This window comes from Fimicolochytrium jonesii, assembly GCF_025526975.1.
Source record: "Fimicolochytrium jonesii strain JEL569 chromosome Unknown EV422scaffold_3, whole genome shotgun sequence".
NCBI lineage: Eukaryota > Fungi > Chytridiomycota > Chytridiomycetes > Spizellomycetales > Powellomycetaceae > Fimicolochytrium > Fimicolochytrium jonesii.
In genome coordinates, this window is record NW_026515670.1 from 1,276,930 (window position 1) to 1,302,198 (window position 25,269).

At 53.1% G+C, this 25,269-nt stretch overlaps 10 protein-coding genes across 10 annotated transcripts; 4 read left to right on the forward strand and 6 right to left on the reverse strand.

The window, feature by feature from the left end:
* Nucleotides 1-239: 239 nt before the first annotated feature.
* EV422DRAFT_517621 (uncharacterized protein) lies at nt 240-1,628 on the forward strand. The gene is made up of 5 exons (XM_053069462.1): nt 240-659; nt 773-824; nt 902-999; nt 1,085-1,228; nt 1,304-1,628. The coding sequence occupies exons 1-5, from the start codon at nt 585-587 to the stop codon at nt 1,481-1,483; spliced, it is 549 nt and encodes a 182-aa protein (XP_052928853.1). The 5' UTR covers nt 240-584; the 3' UTR covers nt 1,484-1,628.
* Nucleotides 1,629-3,695: 2,067 nt separating this feature from the next.
* EV422DRAFT_492347 (Endonuclease/exonuclease/phosphatase) lies at nt 3,696-5,800 on the forward strand (the record flags this gene model as incomplete). Its single annotated transcript, XM_053067592.1, has 5 exons — nt 3,696-4,248; nt 4,322-4,387; nt 4,465-4,622; nt 4,693-4,850; nt 4,921-5,800. 5 exons carry the CDS (start codon nt 3,696-3,698, stop codon nt 5,798-5,800), a joined length of 1,815 nt encoding a protein of 604 aa, XP_052928854.1.
* Nucleotides 5,801-5,905: 105 nt separating this feature from the next.
* On the reverse strand, nt 5,906-7,230 carry EV422DRAFT_247907 (Orotidine 5'-phosphate decarboxylase domain-containing protein). The gene is made up of 3 exons (XM_053065717.1): nt 6,896-7,230; nt 6,054-6,702; nt 5,906-5,995 (listed from the first exon to the last, which is right to left on the reverse strand). Exons 1-2 carry the CDS (start codon nt 7,091-7,093, stop codon nt 6,070-6,072), a joined length of 831 nt encoding a protein of 276 aa, XP_052928855.1. The 5' UTR covers nt 7,094-7,230; the 3' UTR covers nt 5,906-5,995; nt 6,054-6,069.
* A 530-nt stretch (nt 7,231-7,760) lies between these two features.
* On the reverse strand, nt 7,761-8,667 carry EV422DRAFT_564493 (ribosomal protein L31e-domain-containing protein; the record flags this gene model as incomplete). The annotated part of the gene is made up of 4 exons (XM_053072203.1): nt 7,761-7,789; nt 7,916-8,154; nt 8,481-8,530; nt 8,620-8,667. The coding sequence occupies 4 exons, from the start codon at nt 8,665-8,667 to the stop codon at nt 7,761-7,763; spliced, it is 366 nt and encodes a 121-aa protein (XP_052928856.1).
* Nucleotides 8,668-9,034: 367 nt separating this feature from the next.
* Nucleotides 9,035-12,554, reverse strand: EV422DRAFT_517655 (EF hand associated-domain-containing protein). Its single transcript, XM_053069463.1, has 14 exons — nt 12,294-12,554; nt 12,152-12,210; nt 11,967-12,048; nt 11,756-11,898; nt 11,565-11,669; nt 11,379-11,498; nt 11,101-11,311; nt 10,923-11,043; nt 10,765-10,849; nt 10,549-10,697; nt 10,181-10,475; nt 9,956-10,087; nt 9,742-9,813; nt 9,035-9,673 (listed from the first exon to the last, which is right to left on the reverse strand). The coding sequence occupies exons 1-14, from the start codon at nt 12,328-12,330 to the stop codon at nt 9,482-9,484; spliced, it is 1,803 nt and encodes a 600-aa protein (XP_052928857.1). The 5' UTR covers nt 12,331-12,554; the 3' UTR covers nt 9,035-9,481.
* A 36-nt stretch (nt 12,555-12,590) lies between these two features.
* Nucleotides 12,591-14,622, reverse strand: EV422DRAFT_517662 (glycoside hydrolase superfamily). Its single transcript, XM_053069464.1, has 7 exons — nt 14,455-14,622; nt 14,070-14,387; nt 13,734-14,011; nt 13,641-13,675; nt 13,530-13,571; nt 13,273-13,441; nt 12,591-13,191 (listed from the first exon to the last, which is right to left on the reverse strand). Exons 1-7 carry the CDS (start codon nt 14,579-14,581, stop codon nt 12,703-12,705), a joined length of 1,458 nt encoding a protein of 485 aa, XP_052928858.1. The 5' UTR covers nt 14,582-14,622; the 3' UTR covers nt 12,591-12,702.
* A 172-nt stretch (nt 14,623-14,794) lies between these two features.
* On the reverse strand, nt 14,795-18,584 carry EV422DRAFT_517672 (uncharacterized protein). The gene is made up of 7 exons (XM_053069465.1): nt 17,877-18,584; nt 17,684-17,810; nt 17,537-17,607; nt 17,370-17,474; nt 16,953-17,091; nt 15,814-16,881; nt 14,795-15,717 (listed from the first exon to the last, which is right to left on the reverse strand). Exons 1-7 carry the CDS (start codon nt 18,315-18,317, stop codon nt 15,032-15,034), a joined length of 2,637 nt encoding a protein of 878 aa, XP_052928859.1. The 5' UTR covers nt 18,318-18,584; the 3' UTR covers nt 14,795-15,031.
* Nucleotides 18,585-18,845: 261 nt separating this feature from the next.
* Nucleotides 18,846-19,829, forward strand: EV422DRAFT_248144 (40S ribosomal protein S28). Its single transcript, XM_053065718.1, has 4 exons — nt 18,846-18,897; nt 19,384-19,448; nt 19,516-19,604; nt 19,670-19,829. The coding sequence occupies exons 1-4, from the start codon at nt 18,895-18,897 to the stop codon at nt 19,717-19,719; spliced, it is 207 nt and encodes a 68-aa protein (XP_052928860.1). The 5' UTR covers nt 18,846-18,894; the 3' UTR covers nt 19,720-19,829.
* Nucleotides 19,830-20,702: 873 nt separating this feature from the next.
* On the forward strand, nt 20,703-22,081 carry EV422DRAFT_248146 (sterol desaturase family protein). The gene is made up of 2 exons (XM_053065719.1): nt 20,703-20,829; nt 20,899-22,081. The coding sequence occupies exon 2, from the start codon at nt 21,018-21,020 to the stop codon at nt 21,867-21,869; it is 852 nt and encodes a 283-aa protein (XP_052928861.1). The 5' UTR covers nt 20,703-20,829; nt 20,899-21,017; the 3' UTR covers nt 21,870-22,081.
* Nucleotides 22,082-23,749: 1,668 nt separating this feature from the next.
* Nucleotides 23,750-24,775, reverse strand: EV422DRAFT_503911 (uncharacterized protein; the record flags this gene model as incomplete). The annotated part of the gene is made up of 5 exons (XM_053068387.1): nt 23,750-24,342; nt 24,365-24,491; nt 24,513-24,598; nt 24,619-24,682; nt 24,719-24,775. The coding sequence occupies 5 exons, from the start codon at nt 24,773-24,775 to the stop codon at nt 23,750-23,752; spliced, it is 927 nt and encodes a 308-aa protein (XP_052928862.1).
* Between the last annotated feature and the right edge of the window lie 494 nt (nt 24,776-25,269).

Here is a 25,269-nt window from a genome sequence, read left to right on the forward strand (position 1 = left end):
GCTGCTCTCTCTTCATTCCTCCAAATTCAGAATGCCAAGCAAAAAAATATCCAGTTATTCCACTCTCCTTGATCCCTCCGTGAGGCTGTTCCGTGCTTGTGGAGAAGAGGAAACGGCTTTTTCTCAACATGGGGGAAAGGGGTTGGACGGAAGCTGCGTCATTCAGTTGCAGCTCCAGCCGTCAATTGGAGCGTTCCCGCTTCGGGTCTCGTGAGGACGACAGTCACAAGCCCCGCCAACTCACGCTGTGAAGCATTTTGGCGTTAAGCTTTAGCGAAAGACCACGCGGTAAAATCATGACCCCTTTCGGAGGACTGGGGCCTAGGCTTTGGCTTTCCCTCCTCGATGAAATACGTACCTTCGCCAAATTGAAGACGTCATCACCGAAGCTGTCCTCGACCTTGTTTGCTGGTCTTGCACGCATTGAAAGCGCAGGGATATAAAGGAGCAAACCGTTCCAGCGCCCAAGCGTCGTTTTCACAAACAACAAGAAAGTTGCATACCATATTCACCATCAAAACACCGTCGAAAAATCCACACAGTCATTCAACGATTTCATCAGTACATCCTCATCCTGATCAAGCATGAGTTCCGATAACTTGCTTTCCCCTAAAGCCGCCGAAATCACTGCCCGCTTAACGGACCCGAAAGGATACACGGTAGGTGGTAGGATGTAATGTTCGCGCAAAGATTTCTTGGCGCGAGATGAATGCATGAGTTCGGGTGGACATCTTCCAAGTCTTGATTACTGACGGATGCATGCTGTCAACAGGGTACCCACAAGCAGCGCTTCGATGAGGAGGGGCATGGTCGTGGTATGGCAGGTATGTACCTCGCGTTTAGCACAGGCTGAATACTTGCCACGCATCCACGTTGTACTAACGACTGATTCGCATCGTAGGCCGGAAAGACCTGGTCGATTTTGACGGCAACACGACCTCGACGCACCGTAAGCACAGTCCGTATGGAAGCGATAACGATTTGAGGGAGCGTATCGATGTATGTTATGGCCCGCATGCAATCATACTACTAAATTGCACGCATCCTGATCATAAACACTCTTCTGCTCTTCATTTTCTTCCAGAACGAGAAGCCTATCGTGCGCTCACGGTCTCGCGAGTCCGACATTGGCGTCACGGCGCGCAAGATCAAAATCTACGAGTATGCTGAGAAGCACTCGACGGGCGAGGATCTGGTGCTGAACAAGACGTACTCGAGCATGGATAAGGTAAGTGAACATTCCTTGCTTTTGAAATTAAGCACGGTAGCCACCATTACTAAACCACTATGTTGTCCACCACAGCTCAAGGAACACACAGCAACGCTGATCCCTCCAGGCTTGCCCAAGCTGCTCGTTGACCAAAGTCTCCATGAAGTGCGCAACCTGGATGATTTCGAGAACGGAGGAAAGTACCTGGCTCTGACGCCTCATGACCGCGCTCATTTCAGTGAGGAGAGAGTGCCGACTGCCTTCAGAGAGTGAGGTGGGGTTGATGCACAGATTGAGAGAAGAAAGGATGTGAATATGATTTTGATGGGGAGGGACTGGAGATCGGGACCTGCGCATCGATTCTTTTGTAATAGTTTTCTTTCTGGAATGAACATCTTAACAAATGGCTGCATTGACTGATATGCTTGTTCGGATCCACCAGAGGACGGGAGATGCGACGGACGCACGCCACAGCATGGGAACGTTGGATGTTGCATACACCGGCTGCCACCATTGCGCGCTTTATAAGTATATTTCGACCATCTGCCCGCTCTCACGGGAGAGGAGGTCGCCTGCTGTTCCAGCAGCTTGCTTTGCCGGCTGCCTTGACGCTCTCGCGCGTTTCACAGGGTCCAGAGTCGCCGGCGAAAACGACGACATCACCGATTTGGTGATCCAAGAGTGATCAGCAAGTTGTCAAGTTCGACGCTGCACGGCTGCGTAAGTGTGTGCAAAATCAACATATGAAATGATGAAATGACGATATGATGTAGTTCAATGTCGCTCCTTGGTGCAATTCCTTTGGATTTGGGAACTGGTGAAATACGCTCCCTCCTCAGTCCTCCTCCCCCTAAAGTTCAAACCCCGGCCTGGCGCGTGCTGGGCATGGGTTCCCTTCCGACCTCATTCAAGGTCACCGTCAGCTAAGCACTCCGAGTTTTAAGACTCACGTGAGAGATCCAGTTCACCTGCATTTGGGAGGCTTATCGTTTCCGGCGGTGTTGATCACAGTGAAAACACAGCTGCGAACGGCCCTGCATGTGGTCGTCACAAACAGGGGGAGCCATCGAATATTGCAACTCGAGAGAGGCCCATTTCAAGGCACTGGCAATCCTTCCCCACCCCCTCGGCTCGCCATATCGACACTCACAGCTTAGCCCGTCCAGCACCTCTAGCAACTCTTCGTAACAGTAGCGGACCCATTTTACTGCAACAGCGAAAGTCGGTCTCTGGGCCTTGCTGGTAAGTCGCACTTGAGATTCACAGCCACGGCTCCCAACCGATGATGCTGTTCTGAGACCGCCAGAACCTGAACGAACATCTCCGCACTTGTTCTTCTGTCGAATAGCAGAGCTCTTACTTCACCAGGCCTTTGTATACTCCCGGTGGTCCGGAACCGTTTATTCTTCCTGGATAGACTCTCACAAACTGACGATATATTCCGAGAGGTGAGTGCTGTTCACAAAACCGGCGCTGGTGGGAAATTCCTTTTCTCCACCAGTCCTCCCAGCTGGTAACCTACGCTGTGTTGACGCTGACTGATGAACCGCTCAGGTCAACCTGGTCATCCTCACTGGCCTCGGATTTCGATAGTCCATCTGAAGATCTCGTCCCATCCGGAACCTGGGATCCTTGGTCGGGGCGGTATAAGTTTCGACACAAAGCGACTTGGCGGAGGAAAGGCTCAAGGTTGAAGTGGTCTTAAGCGGAATGGAAAATTCTTTGATTCGGCTTCCCATCGTCACTATACATTCCGTGTCAGTTGCGAAAGTCTCGTCGAAAGGATTCTGCACTTTTTCGAAAAGTTAAATTCGCCTGAGAAGAGGTGCTCTTGCGCTTACTTGTACTGGTCCATTTATTCATTCGGGTACTCTTCGCACCGAAGATACCTTCGCCCTTGACTCTTGGACGCTCAAGAGAAGCTTTTTTCCCACGCGTATTTCGTGAGCCCGCAATTTGAAGAGTGACGCTCAGAGCATATTGAGAGCAAGCATTCTTCCATAGTGGACTCCCACACCCTTCAATGGCGGATAAAGACGATCGAAATCCATATTCCACCTATCCGATGGGGGCTCAGGGCTATCATCCGTACAATGCACCGGGCTCGCCCGCACACACAAGTACGCTATCAACTCCATCCTCCCCCGCATTTGGAAGCTCGGCCGGCGCATCGCATGCGCCGCTATATCGGTATCCACATAACAATCACATGTTTATCGGTGGGAAAATCCAGGCTGGCGGTGGAGGCGGAGTTGGAGGGACCAGCGGACCTGGCCATGCGATGCAACACTCTCCTCAAATGAACCACGGCGGGATTGCGAACTATCAGCACTCACATCAACATCATCCCTCCCATGGCGGTGCGACGAGTGGTGGAGGAGGTTCTCACCCCGTCTCCTCGTCGATGGCTGGGACGAGCTCGGGCGGCATGTCCGCCATCCCACCGACATCGGTGCCAATCTCTGGGCCACACCATCAGAAACAGATGGATTCGGTTCTCAGTTCCCGACAATCCGCCTCCCCACATCACCACGCTCGGGTTGCGGCGGCGGCCGCGCGATCCGCGCTTTCCAATCCCGACGCTGCTACCAACGGCGCTAACGGCAACTCGTCGGGCGGGGCTGGTGTGGACCCTAATGCGAAGCCATCGGCATGGACAATTCTGGATTTGGGCGGAATGCAGTTGAAGAATCTCAGCGCTAGTCTGTTTAACTACACCTTTCTCACGACGTTGTACCTCAACCACAATGCTCTTGGGTTATTGTCCCAGGAGGTGGCAAAGTTGACAAGCCTGGTTGTCTTGGATTTGTCGGGGAATAGGCTCACGTCCCTGCCTTCCGAGCTGGGAATGTTGCTCTCCCTCAAGGAGCTGTTACTCCATGACAACGAGCTTACATTTCTGCCACCGGAACTTGGGCAACTGTATCAGCTGGATAACCTGGGTCTCGAAGGGAATCCTCTAAATGAGCCCATCTCGTCGATGATACAAAAGGAGGGGACGTCAGCGGTAGTGACGTATTTACGCGAGATGTGTCCAGGTAAGGAACATGAGTGTAATTCTGTCGTATGTCGATTTGTGCTCAGATTTGTAACTCCGATCCTATCTTGCAGTTGGCCCACCACCACCGGATCGAGAATGGATCTCACTGGAAGAAGACTATGCTGGGGATACCAAGGGTATGCTTGAAACCAAGGCAAGGAAATTCGATCGCTCGGTCCGAGCAGCTCTTTTATCTTCCCTTTCACTTGATCAGACACTTTCACGGTGATGTGTTACAACATCCTCTGTGAGAAATACGCAACGCCAGCAATGTACGCCTACACACCATCATGGGCATTGAATTGGGAATATCGGAGGGATCTACTGCTACAAGATATTCTTAACTACAATGCAGACATTGTCTTGCTGCAGGTAAGATCTTTTCACTCTTCGTACTCTCATTTGATGACGATATTAATTAATTTAAATGTCGGTTCCTAAGGAGATGCAAATGGATCAATACGAGGACTTCTTCCGGGATCAGTTGTCGCAAATCGGTGGTTATGAAGGCGTGTTCTACCCAAAATCCCGAGCGCGCACCATGGCCGAGTACGACAGGCGACAGGTGGATGGATGCGCAACATTCTGGAAGGCGAATAAGTCTGTCTCTCCAAGCGTCTCAATATTTCAATTCCCAAGCAATACTCATGATTTTGTCCGTCTCTGCCAGGTTTTCGTTGTTGGAAAAGCATTGCATCGAGTTCCAGCAAACAGCGATGCGCAAACCCGAGCTCCGCAAGACGGACGATGTTTTCAACCGAGTCATGATCAAAGACAATGTGGCAACTGTCGCACTTCTCGAGAACAAGGAATCCAAGGCGAAGCTTCTCGTCTCCAATGCCCATTTGCACTGGGATCCCGTTTACAAGGACGTCAAGCTGGTGCAGACTGGAATGCTGATGGAGGAGATTGAGACGTTGTGCAAAAGCTGGGGACGAACGCACGGCGGTGCCTCATCAACGGCAACAAAAGGCGGCAAGTCCCTCATGTCGTCATCACCGACCTCTGCCACCAGCCCCACGGCAGACTCAACCCGGTTCCCCGTCCTGATCTGCGGCGACTTCAACTCCCTCCCCGACTCCGGTGTCTATGAGTATCTCTCCGGCGGCCGCGTCGACAAAGATCACTCGGACTTCTCCCATTACGTCTACGGCCCGTACACGTCCGAGGGACTCTCCCACCACTTCTCCCTCAAGTCCGCCTACTCGCACCTCAACACCGCGGCCTGCCCCGGTGGCGAGCTGGAGTTTACCAACTTCGCCCCCGGGTTCAAGGGGACTATCGACTACGTGTTCTACTCCACCAACTCGTTGGAAGTCACGGGCCTGTTGAGTTGCGTTGACAAGGAGTACATTTCCCGCGTCGTGGGTCTACCAAACGCGCATCATCCCTCCGACCATCTGCCGTTGGTCGTCTCGTTGCGCGCGAAACCGGCGGTGGGTGCAAATAACGGGAACAGTTCGAGTTCGGTGAATCAGGCGGCTGTTGCTGCGGCGTTTGCGAATGCGGGTAACGCTAGCGGGGGCGGGGGTGGGAAGAGAATACAATAAAAACACACTGAAAAAATCACATGTCCAGAACCTTTGTGTCCTTTTGTCTGTTTTCTTGTGCTATGAGTTCCTTTCATTTGCTGTTGCTTTGCGTCGGCTTTTTTTTTGCATTTCGAGCTAACAGCTCCAGCAGTTGCCATCATTCCTTTGCCGAGCGCAAGTTCCATTGCTCCGTAAGCGTAGCATATGAGCATTCTACCGCCGAAATCATCAATAACCACTACATAATCTACAGGCTTATCTACACACTAACCTGCATACAGGCCCACTCACTCACTTCGCCCCGTCTGCCCCGTCCGCCTCAAATACGCATTCCACCCCGCCTCCCTATACTCCCTCGCCTTCGCCACCGGGTCCTGCGCGCCGTAAATTCCCCTCCCCACAATAACCACATCACACTCGCTCTCCTCCACCACCTGCTCCGGACTCCTATACTGCTGCCCCAACGCATCCCCCGGCTGCGCCATCGATACCCCCGGCGTCATATATAGAAAGTCCCTCTCCTCCTTCCCTGACTCGGTCCCTTTCAACCTCCTCTGCCCAATAAATCCAACCACAAACTCCGCATTGTCCTGCGCCATCCGCAGCGTCTCCTGGCTGTACTCACCCCTCGCCAGCGTGCCCTTGGACGACATCTCCGCGAGAAGAAGTAGAGCGCGGCCGAGGGGGAGGCCGACCTGCGCGAGCCCGTGGACGATACCGTCCCCTGGCACCGGGTGGGCGTTGGTGATGTGCGCCCAAGAGGCGATTTTGTAGACGCCGTGGGCGTACTGCGCGGCGACGGTGGAGCCGATGTCGGCAAATTTGCGGTCTTCGAAGATGAGGTAGTTGTGTTTTTGAGCGAGGGCGGTTAGGGTGGTGATTACGGAGGGGTCGAAATCGGTTAGGATATCGATGTGTGTCTGGGGTGGGGAGGGGTTCGATGAGTCCGGCTTCCGGTACCGTTCGCCATCACTCTGCTGCCTCCTGTTCCCCCCCATTCGTCTCCTGACCTCGGTCGTTTCCGTGCTCCTCATACGCCTCTTGACCACCACCCTCACGAGACCTCCCGCGGATCCCGCGCATCCCCCGGCATTCCCTCGCCTACCAGCATACCTTCAAAACACAAATATAAGGCCCAAGCTCATCCGCCAACCTCAACAAGTCCTTCTTCTCCGTGACGTCGACAGCGACAGAAAGGTTGGTCTTCTTCTCGTCCATGAGGTTCAGCAATTGCACGGCCGTCGCGTTTGCGAAATTGGCGGCCCGCGCAGAGTAGCGCTGCGAGGCGTATGGGGAGGTTGAGTTGCTCATTGTAGCGGCCTGTAAACGGGAGGGAGGTGGACGGGGAGGAGCTGTATATGGCGGTTGTAGGCGTGATTCCCACTCTGTTTGAAGGTGAAATGGGGAAGAAATTGTGGCCACCTCGAAACTTTTTCTCGCGGGACGGGAGGGACGGACGTTTTTTCCCACTGCGCACGCGTTTTGACTTCTCTTGAGCCATGACTTCTATCAACGTACAGTACGCACTCTGCCAAGGGTTGCCCTCTTTGCCCAACCCCCCGAACGAGAAATACAGTCCCCGACACACACCAAGAATTAGGCTTTCAGCACTCCACGAAGCGACCGGCATGTGGGGTCCGGTTCGCTTCACAGTTCAACTCTGCGTCCCCGCTTGAGTATTCACCACCATCCACCCACAATGTCCAGCAGCGTCTTCGTTTTCAAGCGAATCTCGCACACGCCGACGTTCAAATCCCGTCCCTCACGGCTTTGGTCTCCGGCTCCCGTATTCATCCTCAGCAGCCTCACACCTAACCTCCAGAGCAAGCAAATGTCTCCACAGTCCACATTCCATTCCCCCGTGAGCACCCCTCTCCACAGCAGGCGGCGACAGTAACAACGCGATAATCGAACCAATGGGGTCCCGCGAACGAATAGAATGAATGATTTCAAATCTATTTACAACAAAGAATCCGCTCTATTCGTCGACAGTCTGGGTCTGGAGGCCTGTGAGAGGGAGAGGTGGAACGAAAGGCGGCGAAGGAGATGATTAGTCACCTGAAGGCGATCCCTGAAGAGGACCAAAAGATCCCCATTTGCATTTGATATCAGTCCGCATCTCCTTCAACTCACCCTTGAAGTTAGTGGTGGGCACAAAGGTGACGAACGTGTAGAGCTTCTCCTTGGCATCCTCAGCATCGTTACGACGCCTGGACAAACGCACGCGAATGCGGTGTGGGACGGACTTGATTCCGCGGGCCCAGACGGCCTTGTTCAGGGAAGGGTCGAGGCGCACGTCCGAGGTTCCCATGGTCTTGAGGGCAAACTCACGGATAGCCTTCACAGCGGTGGGAGCACGCTTCTTGAAGGTCCTGTTGAAATATTCGCGGCGACAAGGTGGGGTCAGGAAACTGTCTCCAAAGGTCGTCTCAAGGTTAGGCCACTCCATTCCCTTGAGAATTCGGGCTCGCAATCCCCCTCCAACCAACAGGTCCTATCCCAACCATTTCGACATCTAGTCATCTCCCTCGTGCGCCCCTTCGCCCCTTCCCTCTCTCCACAGAATTGGCATAGGTTCCCCCGTTCGATCAGTTCCAGAGTGACCTCCGACTCGTGCGCGATCCTCCCCCTACCCCAAGCCTCTTCGCCCGTCTCTCGCCTCCTGTGTGCCCCCAAACGAGAAAGACAAGCTACTAACCTGCCAAACACATGCTTGTGCAAGTGGATAGTGTATTCGCGAGTCACGACCTAGAATTCGCCATCGGGGTCGTTAGTCTCTCAATTCTGACGTTCAAAAAACGGGCATAGGTTTCCCCTGCACCGGTGGGATATGATACCTCGTTGAGGGTGCTCTTCTTTGTCTGCTTCTTGTCCGTAGGAGCCATTGCGAAGTGACGGCTATGTACAGTGGAAGTCTGACTGTTGCGGGGTGAACGGAATGCTCTCTCGCCTCTCTCGTCTCTGCGCCTTTGCCAAACTGCTGCAAGAAATTTTCGCTTCTGCGGGTGTGGCGCAGGCGTCTGTTTAATGTCACCGCGCACGTGACGCGTTATATCAGCCGCCTTGTTTGAGAACGGGCATGTCTCATTCGTTTGCCCAGGGCCATCTGAGAGGGCCATCTCTGAACCCACCGTAAATAGGTTAGGGTTAGGGTTAGGGTTATAGGGTAGGTTAGGGTTATAGGGTATAGGGTTAGGGTGTAACCTGTTAGGGTTAGGGTTAGATGTTCGTTTGATGCCATGCACGCTACCCCGACGGTGTAAAGTTCGTCCTTTGCAGGGTTAGGCCTCAGGTCCCTTGAACCCTGATATATGTGTTCGATTTACCATAGCGTCGCCGTCATATCTTACTACCAAGCTGCTGGCCAAAGTGATGAACAATTTATTCGTCCCAAGCTCTGTTGCAAGCCGTCAAACTAAAATCCTGCTGCCTGCTGGTCATTCTACTACTCGCACTACGGTACAGGAGTAAGCTAGAAGGTGTGCATACGGCATACGGCTCGCTAAAGATGCCTGGTCAACCCTGACCCATGCATGACGCGATACGCTAGTATCCCCGCTATCCCAACGAACGCCGCTGCCGCCGTGAATGTCAAGCCGCGCATGAGGGTAACCCGTCCGCCTCTCGATGTGCCGGGTATCGCGACTCCACTGTATAGGTGGGTAGGAGGGGATGAGGAAAGAACATCAGTCGTTGTTCTCAAAATGGAAAATCTGGGGCGAAATGCAGATCGTCAAAAGAGACGATGGTGAAATCTGATACGTACGGATCCATCGCGACGCCGACGAGCAAACTCAGTAACTCGGCCGTCACGTTGTCCTTTATGGAGACGCTTATCGGAACCGCCAGGTGGAGGGCTCGGCAGTAGGCATCAGGTTGGACCTCAAATCGCTAGTTTAATGATCGGATGGAAGGTGAGTTTCGGAAATCAGCAATCGGGACATCAATGGCCAACGAACCTGTGTGACAAGATCCGTGTCACTTTTCGTCGCAACGAATACACATGGGAGATTATCGATCTCAAAGCGATTCTGATGAGTGAGCGAGGAGCGTAGGAAAAGAGAGACTGTAAGTTATCTCTTAGATTCTCTTGACCGTCGCCCGACAAGAATCTCCCGGAGTTTGACTCCTTCCCATCGACCCCGGCCGCATCGCCCGTTCCAGTTTACGTACCCTAAGACTAGCCACGTAAGCGAAGGAGTTGACGTCGCCAGAATCGTAAAGAAAGCACAGAACATCGCAGGCCTCAAGCCGTTTCTTATTCTGCAGCACCTCCGAATCGAATTTTGGTCCAAACTCCTGCATCTGTGGAAGCCAATTTCGAACGACCGCCGGGTCAGTCCATCAGCAATCCGAAAGTCCTCTTTCGCCAACTAGCAAGTCATCCCGTAACATTACCACAAGGTACTTCTCTACGCCATTGATTTCCACCGAATTAACCACCGAATACGACCGCGTCGTGGGCGTGTACCGCTCCGTAAACGGTTTATTTACATGACTCCGCAGTAGCGAGGTCTTCCCTGCCCCCGTCGCTCCAAACACGTAGCATAGGAACACATTGCGTTGTACTCGGCCGCGTCTCCGATCTGCTTTGCGAGGCTTGGTTACTTTGAGAGCAGTAGTCGTGTCGCCGTTGTAGCCGAGGTAGGCGAGATATGCCAGCGTTGTTTTGTAGTCCAACAACGTTGTCATGCTAGGCGCGATGTACGTTAGGCATATCGTCTGGGTGGAACCTTTTTGCCAGAAAGAAGCTCCCCAATTCGCACCTCCATTGCGCCAGGAAGCCTTGCAAAGTTACCGCGCCTGATTCGTCCGTGAGGGTCGTTTCCGGGAAGCCGGTGGCCTCCCAGGGGTTCCCGGACGCCGTACTGAATAGCTCAGCTAGCTCTGCCTCCCTCAAGGCTCCATCCTTATCCTATATACCGCACAGCAGGATAACTTAGCCATCTGCTCAAAATTGTCCCTGAGAACTGCTGTTATACCTGATCAAATGCTTGGAACAGGTCGATGAAGAATTTATATCCGTTACTACTGAGCTCGACAGAACATCCTGGCGGCACTTCAAAGCTATGCAGCAACGAGGAGAGGAATTCTCAGAAGACGAACTCCTTTTCAGAGACAAATCGTGAGGAACACTCACTGCGGGCACAAGAACTCTTCGCGTAACGATAGATCATCACCGTACCCGAACCTTCGCAAAACGGTCCACGTGGTCTCGAGGCGGCCGCGCTGGACAAACAGGGTATGTAGGAACAGGAAACCTGCCTCGTGTCAGCGCGACACCGATGATGCCCCAGCAAAGGTTCGTAAATACTTACCGGTCTCTGTCAATCCGTTATCCTCGACCCCTTCCTCTTCATTCTCTTTGACCACTTCTTTGACACTTTCCAGCTCCTGTCTTTGTAATGGTGCACCGAAACATTTCGTTTGAAATTCGTTGATCTCTTCGTCGTTCAGAATGCCGTCCTTATCTCGGTCGCATAATCGGAAGATACGCCGCAGAGCTTCAATGCAGCTCGGCTTCATGACCTTCAGAAGATTGTAGAGTATGAGTCCCTCATGCCTGATCCCGGTCACGAAGGCGTTGTAGACTTACATGCTCGCGAGAATCGTACAGCGGAGCGGTCGGATGCAAGACTGCTTTTTGCGCAAAGTAAAACACTTCTGGTACATTCAGCGGTTGTTTCGCCGAACACTCCACGCATGTCTCCACCTCCTGTAAACCCAATGATGTCAACATTGACCGACGACTATCTGCTAATTCTTGAAGCATCTGGCTGACCTTGAATTCGTTCATGATCGGTGTGACTTGATCTTCCAACCCGTCGTTGCTGAAATCGCCTGAGCCCCTCAAGTCGATCTTATTCCCGACAAGAACAACTGGAACCTGGATTGTTGCCCAAACGCAAACCCTGTTTAGCAACCCAAGCTGCTCTGTATTCACCTATGAAGGGAAGCTGCCCAGTCCCCTACATTTCTTCCCAATTTCCGCAGGTGTGGTAGCCAAAAGTCTGCTACTCGTGCAAAAGTATCGTGCCTGTCCGCTGCATACACAATGCAGATCACGTCCGCCTTCCGAACTTCGATATCCAGCTGTTCCCGGTTCTCTGGCCGCGCTGTAGTGATGAATTCGATAACATCGTCAGGCACTTTTTTTGGACTTCCTCTGCGCATCGAGGCTTACAAGATGAGTCCACGATTCGGGTCGTCACTCGCTCCCGCGTCCACTCTGGCGGGATGGTCACCTCTGGCACCACATGTTGAATCTGCCGCACACAAGCACATGTCAGATAGGAGTATCGCTTTCACAGTCGGCCTCTGAAGCCATACGTGGTACGTCGTCGGCTACCGCATGTGAACGGGCCTTACATGGTACACAAAAGTCTCCTTTATAAGAGATGTGATCAGGGTACTCTTTCCGACTCCCTCTGGTAAGCGGAGAAGAAGCGAAACGGAAGAGTATGAAAATATTAGGCAGGGCTTAGTTGTTTCAAAACTAGCGATAGCATACCATCTCCAACCAGTAACACCCGGATTTCCTCTCGCATTTCCGAATGGCAGGACTCCGAAGGAGCCTTCCGGTTCGAACCAGGGGTGAACGGGACCTGATATGGGGCTTTTCCGCAATATTCCGAGTGCAAACAACTGTGATGCCTGCAGCAAACAGATGTCTTCCGTGGACGTGCAAACTGCAAGAGGGTGGAAACGAGTGACACAAGCAAGCAATCGTTTGACGGCGTCTTCCGATCCTGTCAGCGAGGTGCCTCTCCGCGTCTCCATGAACTTGGAATTTCCTTCATTCCTTCGACTGCTTCATGAATTTGAAAGTTCCCTCCCGCGGCACTGTGCGGCACTGTGCGGCATTGGAACCGCTGCGGAAATGCATGCACAGCAGGGAATTGAGCGTGAACCTCATTGTACTAGCGGAAGAGGATCAATGTACACAGCAGAACGATCATCAAGGTTGGAAGCGGTAACAACAAGTGACCAAACGGCTTGATTCCCGAGGAAGTTGGACCGCCAGGAGCGCTTGTGTTTTTGCTGCCCGCGGGGCCCGTCGACGTGCTTGCTATGAAAGTTTTGGTGGTTGTCGTAGTAGAGGTAATCGCGGGAGAAGCAATAACTTCCGCGGCCAGATCATAATGCGCTGCCCTAACAGCATCCAAATCCTCCTTGAACGCAGCCAGCACATCGCTTTTCCAAGTAACTCGGTAGTCTCGGAATGTGTCTTCCTCTGGTTTGGCATATTCGAACAGGCACACGCCTCGGATCTTGGGATGCAGAGTTAGAAAGGTGCTATTGGTGATGTACTGTCTCCATAAGGCTCCTTTGAGGCCTAGCTCGCCCGGCCCTGGATCCACAGTGGTGTTTGCACCACTCAAAAGTCGCACATGGAAGGCCGATGCAGTCTTTCAGGAGATGAGAGAAGAGAAATCAATCTCGGACATATGCAAAAAATGTTCGATCAATTCCATAGATTGGGTAGTTACCTCGGAGAAAATCATCGGCTTCCTATTTATACCCAAGTCACTGGAATATGTGAGGTAGAAGTTCGCCCTTTGCGTAGCTGTTGTTTTTCCATCGCCATCGCCAACACCATCAACGATGCGGGTTACGAAGTCCGTCGGCGGAAGGTCATTGTGGACCCATGGCCAGTCTCTACGCACAGGGGATCAGAATGCCAGGTGAGAATGTAGTCATTGAGGCAGTTGCGTATTACGTTGCCAGAGAAGCGTCCATGTCATACCTTCCGAAGTAGTAAACACTCATTCCCACCCAGTCGACGTACCTGTCCGCCATTGAATGCAAGTCTCAGGCGCTTTTCGTGAAAGTATGGAGCTGGAACCGTAAGACTCACTCTGTGCCAGGCCAGTACGGAGAGAATGGATCGTCCTGATGGGAGACGGCTTATCAGGCATGCAGATATCCCCTCGAAAAGATGCACACGTACATTTTCGTCCAGTTCCCCGTCCGCGTTGGTGTCCAACTGATCAAACTCCGCCACATCGTTGCTAGCATTCCTCCTTAACGGCCCGTCGGAATCTGTGAATGGTGTATACGCTCCGCCGTAGTACGGGTAGTTGGCTGCTGCATTGGGCGACCACAGAAATGCCACGGAGCTTCCTGCGGTCCCGCCTAAGGCGCTCAAGCGAGACCGGACCGATGTCACGATCCGGCGCCAGAGCGCAACGTACCGCAGCGGTCGTTGACCCCAGGCGTACCAGCTTCCTGCACAGTATATTGGTCAGGACTCTGACATTTTACGGTCGACAGATGTCTCATTCACCATTCATTTCAGACGCAATCCTCAGCAACACCCGTCGTCCATCCTGGACATATCCGGCGATCAGATCTGCAAACTCCGCGATGTACTTCGGATCCGCCAGCTGATCAAATGCTTCATTGCCGGTTCGAGAGAAACTGCTGTTGAACCTCGGGGACACTGTGAGTAGGAGAACGGGGTTCGAGCCGGTTGCGTCGAGGAGTGTCACGGGCGGCAGCTCGGCGGATGCCAGCGGGATCTCGAGGGCCATCTGGAAGAGAGTACTAGTGTAGTTCAGACGTTGGTTGAAAGCGAGTGGAGTATCTTGATTTGGCGTGGTATCTGCAGCGGCCTATACAGTTAGGGACTTTCACTTGCGCCCAGAACTCAGAAGATCCCATCAACGCACCTAACCAACCGCCAAATAACATTCCTTGGAATGGCTCCAAAGGCGCCCTTGCCGCCAGCACTGTAGCCGCAAGATATGCCGGGAACCCTATGAGCCATACTTGCAAAGACTGGTGAAATGATCGCATGGCAAGCTATGTTCTGTATTGCATTGCAAGCTCGTTCGTAGAGAAGCGGGGAGGAGGCTAAAGAATGAAGGCCCAGGGTTTTGACAGCTCGGACGCGCTGTTGATTTCTCTTTCAACGTTTTCTCTTTATCCCGTTATTCCATTGCGTTATCCGGGTAAAACCTTCCTAACCACATTGTTCGCCACGGCTTCCTGCCTATCTACCAATGATGTCTGCCATCTTTTTCCTCCGGTCATATTCACAGTCTCGTCGGACATTCAATCGTCAATACTTGGTGCAAAACGCAACCCCAAGGAATGAGCACAAACAACGGAGGAAACATATAAATGAAGGTTCAAGTACATGGTCGAAGGCGTACGAGCTATCTCAAAACTCTAATGCACAGAATATTCATGAGATGGCGCTGCACGCTCCGCAATCAACCTACGCATCTAGCCGAGCAGTTTCTATCAACCCTCCTCGCTAAATCGACGACCCCATACCCTCGCGCCGTCAATAACAACCTCCACAGCCAACGCCGCCGAGCTATTACCGATCACTCCGGGCGTCGGGGCGTCGCGAGCCTGGCCCTCCGCAGCAAATGCGGCAGCGGCGCCTCCCGCCACGGCAGCGATCCCAATCCGCGGCACCGTTGTCGTTGTCGAGGCCGTCCCCACAGCCGGGCGGCATGAGGAGCAATTCCGCACATGCACTCGCTTGAGCTGCGGAAGCATCATGTCAGCAAAATGGAGCAGCGCGGGGCGCGTAATCGAGTCGCATGAGTCAATGAAAAGCGTGTGAAGCGCGGGAAGGCGGGACAGCGCTGCCTCGAGCGTCCAGTCCGTGAGGCCGATGTTGCCGGTGAGATCTAGGACACGGAGTTTGCGAAGGCGTGCGATTCGGCGCGGGGGTGGCGGTCTGGATGAAGAGGCCGAGTCGCGTGGAGCGTAAAATGTGGATTTTGTATCCACGACGGACGAAGTCATGTACATCAGGGATCGGCACTCGGGAGAAGACGCGTGGAAAGTTGGTGGTGATTTTCGCCTCCTTTTCTGCTTTGCCAGCTTCAGAGCAAGTATTGTTACGGATTCCGATGAGTGGGCACTTCGACGTGGGCGCGGTGGTCGAGGAATGAGAACGGGCGGGGAATGCGAAGCTGTTGACGAAGAAGCATTAGAAGCGGCGCGGGCTAACCGGGACTGCCGACGGGATGCCCTGGAGGTGTTGGCGGGCGCGATACCGGCGGCCGTACCTGCAGAATTGGAAGCGCCAACGACGTTCGTCGCAGCCGCATTAGCGTTATTGGCAGCCGGAGTTGTGGGTTGAGCATTCGCGGTCTGGTTCGTGGTGGCTGCATTGCTGTTGTTAGCCCACCCCATGACCTGATGCAGTGGCGGTGGAGTCGCTTTGCACAATCGCAAGTATAAGAGTCCCGGACAATGATCAGCAATGGCCCGCCCAGTTCGCGGATAGGTGAAGGAGAAACTGAAATCTATCCACTGCAAGTTCGGGCAGTTGGCCGGCACCGTTGCAAGATCTTTATCGTTGAACCCCGCATGTGATGCCAGTTCGATTTTCCGTAACCGAATTCTGAGCGTCGAGTCGCAAACTAGGTGGCGTAGTCGGTTCGATCGCGAGAGTTGTTGCAAATCCGTCATTGTCAGCTCTTTCAAGGCCGGCGAACCACGTCCGATGGTCCGCAGAGATGCATTGGCGATGCGCACGTGGTGTAGTAGCAGTGACTGCAATTGCGGGCCAATCTTCTTGGCTACTGGCTGAAGGCCTGCGGCAGTAATGTCGTCTCCATTCAGCTCCAGATACTCGAGCAGAGGAGCCGCGGTAATTAGAGCCGCAAGGGAGGCGTCGGAGAAAACCGTCGTGTGTTTACTATGGAATTTCAATGCCTTCAACTTTGGCAGAGCATTGGCCGTGACCAAGGTTCCCAGCAGTTCTCCGGTCACGCCAATATGCACGGTCGCTTCTAGCGACTCCAGCGACCTCAGCTTTGGCGCAACCGAACAAAGAGCAGGCACCGCAGCTCGATCGATCACCAAACTTAGATGCTTGAGATGATCGCATCCGTTCAAAAGAATCTCCAAACCATTCGCTGGCAGATCGAAGAGCACCATGTTCAACCGCAGCGTTTCCAGGAAGGGGCACACGCTGATGAGACGTGCAGTAGAGAAGGAAAACGTGCACCAGAGGAGCCAGAACCCCCGTGTCTGAATCCGCGAGTCTTCGCCGAGCTGCAGTTCACGTAAGGGCAGGGCGGTGCGTTTAGCGCCGTCTACGATTGCCCACGGGTACTGCTTGATTCGATCTGGGTCATAAATGCATGTTGGTCAAGTAACTGACCGGCACACGGAGATGAAAACGTGGAAACACGCTTACAGCATCCCATGAGGTTCACTGCTACAATGGCCGGCATTCGGAAAATGCGACCAATGCCGCGTTCGGTGATGCGAAACAGATAGGAGAGATTTAAGTGTGTCAGATGCGGAAGATAGTATGAGAGGACTTCGAGACCAGCCTGTAGATCGCAAACAAAATGGTACCATGAGTGAATTTAGAGCGCACAGACTTCAGAACACAGAGATTCATGGGTTGCCAGGCATGTTATTTCCCTCCCTGTGCCTGTCATCCGTTTTACAGACGTTCAGGCCGTGGGCCAATTTGGCCCAGCGCTGCCGTTGATATTGAGACCCGCTGCTCCGTCCTTCCGACCTTCCTCATCCCCACATTGCATGGCTGAATTCTCGCATCTCCTGGGTCATACCAATCCGGCTGCACTTTGTCTCCCGGACTCACATCATCCACAGACTCGCAGTGCGATAGATCGAGTGCCCGCAATGCGGTGAGACCCCGCAGATTGTAGAGCGACCCGGAATCAACGTTGGGACATCCATTCAAAACCTACAAATTGGTGATTCTGGGATTAATGCTAGATCAGGTTCGCCCACTTCGGCTCTCCATACCAGATGCGACAGCGTATCCTTGAGCGTAAGCCGGATGCATGGGGTGTCCATGAAGACAGACGGGTCTACGTCTGTCATGAGTGTGCCGCGGTTTTGAGTCAGAGTTCAATGCCGCATTGGCGGAGCATGAACCTGAAGACTACACACCTGTGCAGCTTAGATCCAACCTCGCAAGCTTGGTGAACCGTCCAGCGGATGCGCTATCTGCGAAAACAAACTGCAGAAGGGTGTCGGTGCGTCGGGCACCTTCGGCTACGCTTTTGTCTCCGCCAAGCTGTATCACGCAATGTGAGCTAGGTACTTGACACCACCTGGTGAAACAAATCGACAGCAAACTCACCGAAAAGCGATTTGACCAATCTAATCTCGTCCATAGTCTCGGTGTGCAATACATCACATCCTTCCATCTCCGGTGGGTTCGCAGGGCGCGACACCGTGATTTCACGTCCAGATAGGCAAAGATGCGCACGAGTAGCTCTGCAGGCAGATGCGCGTCGACGGCTGATACGCATGTGACAAATGAGACTATGGAAAGACATGGGTGGCTGGTATGCGAAACCGGCGTGGTGGGGCTGGCTATAACGGTGGCAGTTTGCGATATCCGGGATGGGGAGAGAGGTGTCGACGTTGATGTTGATGTTGGAATTCCTACCACCTTAGATGATGTATGGGTAATGCTGGAGGATTGAGATGCTGGTAGGGTTGGAAGAGGTTTCTTCTGTAGAGCTGGTAGCCGCCGATCTGCTTGTGCGGGATGTGGACGTGCTGCCATTTCGACCATCGGGTGGATGGTCGGTACTGCGTCGAACGGCCTTAGAGGGTCCTCGAGAGCCGCCGCTATAATTCTCGCTTAGCCCTCGAATGACGCGACTGATTGCAAAGGCACCGTCGAACTTTCGTCTACAACGAAAAAACGAGAGTATGACAATCTACTGGGAAGCAGTGTGTAAATTCGCAGAATTGGCTTTTATTCCTCTCGATTTGTATCAATTTAACGGGAAAACTAACATATGGGCTAGATCTGAAGAGCTCAGTTCTACGATTTTCCCCTCTGATGTGTTTGCCTCACGTCCAACAATTGCTGCTGGTTGAGAAGCCAAGTTCTGCGCCATTTAGGATTTAGGCGTAACTTTGGAAGTTCTGAGGTCTGGCGTATTCGGAGGAAGGGTTGTGGGGGGAACTACATCTGGCGTATTCGGAGGAAGGGTTGTGAGCGGAATTTCAGAATAGGCGATTTTGACAGCGCGGATTAAATCTCGCACGTGACTGCGCAATCCGAACGCCGTGTTCAGCGAGTCCAATGAGGCAGCCAATACTGCTCTTCCCTTTCTTCGCCCATACAGGATAACCAAACAGCAATGGTAGGCATCGACCCCACGATCGAACGAACGAAGGCGAGGGCAGGGGAGATAGGGAGGGGATGGATGCTGGAGGTTTCAAGTGTGGAAACGGAGGGGAGGGATGGATGGAAGATTGATGGATGGATTGTGTGCGGCGGATGAGGAATGTAGGCACCGAGGACATTCCCGATGAAGAATTGGGCACAGATACGACCGGGAGTAATTCACGACGAGTCGACGACGACCCACGCCAGACGGTTATCGACACTATGAAAATAACTTTCACCCGCTTCACCATGCTTCGGAGCGCCACTCTCTCTCTCTCGGTTTGCATGCTATCGCTAGGATTAAGACAGGGCTGGGTTGGGAGGAATCGACTGGTAGTGGAGAGATAGGGTGTTGGAGGTGCAGAGCTTTGCAGGGGTGGAGGTGTCGAAGGAAATAGCCTTTTCGCAAAAACCGCAATTGAATGGCGAACTTATGATTCTTCGAATTCCGTTTTCCCAGGACGCTAAAAGTGCTGCCCCTAAGCTTGCCCGCGTTGTGAAGGTGCTCGGACGCACCGGATCTCGGTGAGTTCACCCCGCTTGTGCACCACATTAAAAACAGCAGTTAGGCTAACAAATGTCTCTATCAAAGTGGTGGTGTCACCCAAGTCCGTGTCGAGTTCATGGACGACTCCAACCGATCCATCATCCGCAATGTGAAGGGACCCGTCCGCGAGAACGGTATGGGATCATTTCACTCAGACGGAGCATCATAAGCGTGATAGCTGATATTCTACGATTTTCAGACATCCTCACCCTCCTCGAGTCTGAGCGTGAAGCCCGTCGTCTTCGTTAGATTACGCATGTCCCCGTCGCCATGTTCATAAATCTTAGTGGGCGCTCTTTGCGTGGGGTATGAAGCCGCCGTCCCTGCCGAACAAAGTGGTTTCGATGGATATCACCCGATTGCATCCGATGCTGTGGAGCCTTCCTTGTACATTTGGATGGGGCCGGAGGGCGGTTTCTGTGGTGACTGGGCCTCCTGGTTCCCATCAATAATAACATCATCACTTTTCGCCAAAGACAACGTTGCATGTGTCGTCGAAGCACTGGGAGGATGGACGATACGATGGGAACCGGGATGCGGAGACTAGGCGATGCTTCCTGAGGTTGGAGTTTGGGGGGAGACGAACTTCAGCTGGCGGGTATGCGCTGGCGACGATGGAATGCTTATGAGCTTCTTCGTGTTCCAAGCGTTCTGACGGACATCTGCAGTCTATGGAACAAACATCTCCAGACTCTGCGCTACTCTTCATACAGTACTTGTAGGATGGTGGCGAAGCCTTGTGTCCATCGGTGTCTATGTCGATGACGTTTAGCGCCTTCAAATGTCCACTGCCCATATGTTTTCGGACAGTGCGACGGTGCAGCTGCCTAACAGGAACCCTGGCCACCCCCGCGGATCCAGCAATTTGACTTCTGCGTAATTTAACCCAATTGTTTACCTTCATTCATTTCAACTTTGCATACCACATGTCTCCAATAATATCACAGCGGTTTCTCCGTAGAAGTACAAGCACGCGCCTTGACTAAAAACTATCAAGAAGTTCCAGAAAGGGTGGAAAAGTACGTGTGTGCTGAAGGCGCAGGATACATGCGTTGGGCTCGGTGGGGCATGGGAGGAAACGTCTCACAGTCTCACGTTAGGTCACGCGTTCTCCGCGGCATCTGTTTGCAAATCGAGGGGACTTTCTTACCATCTTCTCCGCGGCCTCCCCGCGGGAGGGCTATTTGGGCTCACACTTACAAACGACATAAACATTAGCACAATGGCGTCAAATAGGCGTGGAACAGTATGCGGATATAAGGCAGGTATGGTCGGCCGCCAGGCTTGGTAGTAGGAGGAGCCCGCGGGGTTACATTGCTGGAGGGATCCGAGTAAGGATTTGGTTGCGGGCGAACTGAGGTAGGTGACGGACCAGGATATAAAGAGCTAGCGTCTGCCGACACACCCCCGGCTTCTGAAGCTCCTCAGTTTTGTTTCGCAAAGACCTCTTGGTGTAAAGGCATTTTACTCGGCAGTCATCAATTTAGCAAACTTTCAACGGCAAACACAACTAGTACCAAAAGGAAAAAGCGGAGCGCTTGCAAGCCATGTTGGACTTCAGCAGCGCCGCAGCGGCCAACGCCACGATCTTCTCTGCTCTCCACGCCCCGCTCAACCCGCCCATTATCGGCCCGCTCTGGACCCATCTCACATCAACCTACTCCGAGCGCACGCTCTTCATGGCAGGCACATGGATCGTTCAGTTCGGCGTCTTCTGGGCCTGGGCGCTCTTCTACCTCTCCATCGACATCTTCCAGCCTTCCTTCATCTACAAGTACAAGATCCAAGAGGACGTGAAGCCGACGCCCGCGATGTTGCGCAAATGTGCGGCTGTCGTGCTTTTTAACCAGACCGTCGTCGCCGGCGGCCTGTTGGTGCTTACGTACCCGCTGATGAAGCACCAGGGCATGTCCGCGTCGCCGTTTTTGCCGTCGATCCTGGAATTCGCGACGTGCTTTGTGGTCTCGTTGCTGGTGGAGGAGGTCGGGTTTTACTACTCGCACCGCCTGTTCCATACCAAGTTCTTTTACAAACGGTTCCACAAGTTGCATCACCAGTTCACCGCGCCCGTCGGGATGGCGGCAGAGTACGCACACCCGCTAGAGCATATCTTCGCCAATATCACGCCGATTGTCACCGGCCCACTGCTAATGGGCGCGCACCTCTCGTTCCTGTGGTTCTGGATGGCGTTCACGCTGTCCACGACCGTCAACACGCATTCGGGGTACGACACGCCCATTCATAATGGGATGTCGCGGAACCATGATATGCACCATGAAAAGTTCAACGTGAATTTTGGCGTGCTGGGGTTCTTGGACTGGCTGCATGGCACCGACGTCGCTTACAAGAGGCGATATGGAAAGCTGCCGCCGGCGGACAAGACCACTAAAGTTCAGTAGTTTCTGTATAGTTTTTTCCCCGCGATGGCGATGATATCCTTGAAAAGAAGTCCTTCACTGGTTTTCTTTTCTGCTAGCAGCCGTACTCCCCGATTTTGTGCCGTATTCCCCGATAATCAGTAGACACACATCCTTTTCCGTGTTCTTCCCTTTAATAGGATCAATTTAATTTGCCCATGTAATCTACTGCATAACCTTCGGGTGGGAACCCATGGACAGGATCCTCCGATTCGTTCTTTTATGAAGCAGATCTAAGTATCTCGTACGACATGGTGCATTTCATTTTGCGACGAGATATGAATGGCGGGATTGGGAGGGCTCTCGCCATGTGCAGCTGCAGCACACACACTTCCCTGGGAGATGCGATGAGAAGCACGCGAGAAGGAAAACTAAGAGATCTCTCATCTACTGCAGACGCACGCATCAGGGTGGCCCGCACACCCATGTCCAGCACGGAGATAGCCAACCTGCTGCATGGCTTCCAGAATGCGATTGTTTGATGCATCGTCCATCGCATGCTAAGGCGCGGAGGCAAATGTCCATACTGTACAACTCCATCCTCCCTGAATATGGCGACACATTCGGGCGTATATTACAGTAAAACACAGAAACCAACATCCGAACAATGGCTTCGTGCGCTATGACCCAGGGTGCTTGTCCGGTAGAACGGAGCGAATCGCCGTTGACATGGCTGTGAGTTTCTATTTTCATCTGTCGTAAATACACTGGGAAGATTTGGCTTCATCTGAATGGAAATGGATCCCTCCGGCTTGCTCCGCGCGATAAGGTGATCGACGGTTCAGGATTCAGCGAGGTGTGGGAAGATCGCAATACAATCCTTCTGATTCCTTGGTCAGTGCACATGCGACGAACCTACAAGTTCCTGGTCGTCAGCACATCCCCTGGACGTCCAAGCGCCGAAGATATGCCGTCTCTCCAACCAAAAACCCGCGTCCAAAAGAGATCGTCTTGATGATGATAGTTCGCAAGGGGACCAGGCCGTAACTGCCCACTATCGACCAAGACAGTCGAGGGCATTGCCAGTTTAGCCAATTTCCTTCTATGGGCGCGCATCTGTTCAGGTCTGCTTCAGCCTTTTTCGCGGGTCACCATGTCACAAGGAATTTTGGCTTGAACGCGGTTTCCACGCATTGCAATGTTGACAGCTCTTCGTGGGGGCCTGAGTAGAATGGGTTGCGTGGATCTACAGTAGATGTATGTATCAAACAGATGCCAGTGATTGTTGCGACACTTGCTGGGAATTCCCAATACCCTCGTCCATTCGTTCGAAATGAGGTCACGTGCTACGTTTAATTATATGTAGAGAAGGTGTTGCTCGTTGGTGGCGGCTTCGGGCGTGATCTGGGGCTTGGCACCTTCATCTCGTGGAGGCCGCTCACTTTCGGGTCACAACATACCAACGATAAACACCCGTTGGCCGGGCTTGCGGCTTCGACTTATTCCTGGCCTTATGATATTTGCGAGTCTAGTGCTGCGCGTTCGGCCATCTGGAAGCGTGCTGTTTGCCATTGGACGTTTACGGGCCCCCTGTTTGAGAATAGCAATCCATCGACATTTCAAGTCCCATGACGGCCTCCCATCCCATCCCAATTTTGGAGGCTGCGACGGCGGTAGTAAATATCATCCATCAGTCAGACTCGCCATTATGATGCGACATGATATATGCCATTCCGTATGCGTTTTGCGCGATCAGGGTTTACGCTCGGGCACCCAAATCTGGCCCATTGGAGTGCCGAGTTCCGATTGCGTCCACTGATCAGTGACGGGGAATAACGTTCGTTCGGGCAAATGGGCTTTGCGAGGAATCACATGTGGCACAGGACCACAACTGCCTCCCCTTTTGGCTACTCCGCCCTGAATCACTGTGATGATGATTCCTCCGAATCGCCCCCAGCCCCCAGCCAACCGGGATTAGATGGGTGGACACGTCGCAAGGAGTCATGATTGTGCCATGACCTTCCATGGCCCTTATCGTGTTCCCAAGTCCAAGAAGGGGTATTGCGAGTCTGATCGGACGGGATATCGAAATAATTTTTGGCCGCTGGCGTCAAATAAAGCCAAGCCAGCGGTGACGGGCAGCCTCGCGCTTCCGCTCCTCCTGCTCCACAAGTCCTATCCCCCCCGCGGTAAGTACTAAAAGTTGTTCCCCCCCCCCCCTCAACGACTATGCTGGTATCCATGTCCACTGCCCCTCTCTCCTCACGGCGGCCCATCCCGCAAGACCAAAACTCACCTTGTCTTCCCCTTTCCTCCGGTAGCCAGCGCATGAGAGGAACTTTCGCGAACATTCCACCCACAATCCGCTCTCCGCATCGTCCTCGTCTCGCACACAAGAATCTGAGGCCACCTTGAAACACACAAGCAGCCCCAGCTTCGCTCTCCACACTCAACCCAATCCCTTCGCCCCGCACACTCACTTGTGACAACGGCTTTGTGACAGCAGTGCCCAAGCCTTCAAGTGAATTCCTACATACTCCGCTCGTCAGCGTAGTCGCCATTCTCTCGTATACACTGTTGTGTAAGTTCTCTCCTCACACATACCCCTCCGTCCCATTCCGAAGCAAGGGCTTCCCGGTGGAGAAGCATCACGACGGTGTGAACCTTCGTTACGTTCTCACTCACCGTATTCCTTACATACAGGCAAACAAGACCAGCCTCGAGCAAGACCATTGCCCCACGCATATTCGCCCCAGCCCTGCGACTAGCGACTGAAGTCGCCTGCGCTCACAACACAACAGAACACCAACGTTCCTGACCCGCTCCTCCCGGGCATTGCGGACAACGTCAATAGCCTAGGCTCAGTTGTGGTAATACGGCCCGCTACGCACGATCCATTGGCACCCAGCAAAGCACCACCGAACGTTCCCCAATCGCATCATCACCATTCTGATTGCAACGAACTTGGTGTTGGTCTGGTTGTCCGACGTCTCCTTGGCACATTTGACCAACTCTTACTGAGGTGACCCTCAGCTCCGGAAACCGTTCGATCACTGGTGATACCAAGGTTTTTACGGAGACCAGCCCTAGACTTTAGAGGGTGACTTCAGGAAGTCGCTTCACATACGACCTATACACCCCTTTGCCATTTAAGTCTTCTCGAGCCAACCGCGCTGTAACAAGCTGGTTGCCTTCTTGACGTGAGTTTGTTTGTTTTGTGGGCACGTTGTGCCGTCATTCGGCCGTTTCACGGGCGCGACAGTTTCAGGAGTATATGACTCTTAAGCTCATTCTTATTTGGATTCGCAGGACCTCGTTATATATCTCGTATTCCGTGCCATTCGTGCATAGAGCTTCATTACCACAACTTTGCAACGATTTTGACCAACATGATGACCACTTTGTAAATTCCCATCCGAATGCCATCTTCGCTTTGCTCCTG

Bases quoted from the DNA above. Each gene is read 5' to 3' on its own strand.
- EV422DRAFT_517621 (XM_053069462.1), top strand. From the start codon at position 585: ATGAGTTCCGATAACTTGCTTTCCCCTAAAGCCGCCGAAATCACTGCC. The intron at 825-901 runs GTATGTACCTCG...TTCGCATCGTAG, and splicing joins GCATGGTCGTGGTATGGCAG to GCCGGAAAGACCTGGTCGAT. The intron at 1,000-1,084 runs GTATGTTATGGC...ATTTTCTTCCAG, and splicing joins ATTTGAGGGAGCGTATCGAT to AACGAGAAGCCTATCGTGCG.
- EV422DRAFT_247907 (XM_053065717.1), bottom strand. From the start codon at position 7,093: ATGAGCAACTCAACCTCCCCATACGCCTCGCAGCGCTACTCTGCGCGG. The intron at 6,703-6,895 runs GTATGCTGGTAG...TCCCCACCCCAG, and splicing joins CTTATATTTGTGTTTTGAAG to ACACACATCGATATCCTAAC.
- EV422DRAFT_517655 (XM_053069463.1), bottom strand. From the start codon at position 12,330: ATGCGAGAGGAAATCCGGGTGTTACTGGTTGGAGATG. The intron at 12,211-12,293 runs GTATGCTATCGC...TCCGCTTACCAG, and splicing joins GGTGTTACTGGTTGGAGATG to AGGGAGTCGGAAAGAGTACC. The intron at 11,312-11,378 runs GTAAGTCTACAA...AATCTTCTGAAG, and splicing joins TGTACGATTCTCGCGAGCAT to GTCATGAAGCCGAGCTGCAT.
- EV422DRAFT_517662 (XM_053069464.1), bottom strand. From the start codon at position 14,581: ATGCGATCATTTCACCAGTCTTTGCAAGTATGGCTCATAGGGTTCCCG. The intron at 14,388-14,454 runs GTGCGTTGATGG...AGGCCGCTGCAG, and splicing joins GTTATTTGGCGGTTGGTTAG to ATACCACGCCAAATCAAGAT. The intron at 13,676-13,733 runs GTACGTGTGCAT...GTCTCCCATCAG, and splicing joins ACGGGGAACTGGACGAAAAT to GACGATCCATTCTCTCCGTA.
- EV422DRAFT_517672 (XM_053069465.1), bottom strand. From the start codon at position 18,317: ATGGTCGAAATGGCAGCACGTCCACATCCCGCACAAGCAGATCGGCGG. The intron at 17,811-17,876 runs GTGAGTTTGCTG...TGCGTGATACAG, and splicing joins ATTGGTCAAATCGCTTTTCG to CTTGGCGGAGACAAAAGCGT. The intron at 17,608-17,683 runs GTGTGTAGTCTT...CACTCATGACAG, and splicing joins GTTGGATCTAAGCTGCACAG to ACGTAGACCCGTCTGTCTTC.
- EV422DRAFT_248144 (XM_053065718.1), top strand. The intron at 19,449-19,515 runs GTGAGTTCACCC...TCTCTATCAAAG, and splicing joins CTCGGACGCACCGGATCTCG to TGGTGGTGTCACCCAAGTCC. The intron at 19,605-19,669 runs GTATGGGATCAT...TACGATTTTCAG, and splicing joins GGGACCCGTCCGCGAGAACG to ACATCCTCACCCTCCTCGAG.
- EV422DRAFT_248146 (XM_053065719.1), top strand. From the start codon at position 21,018: ATGTTGGACTTCAGCAGCGCCGCAGCGGCCAACGCCACGATCTTCTCT.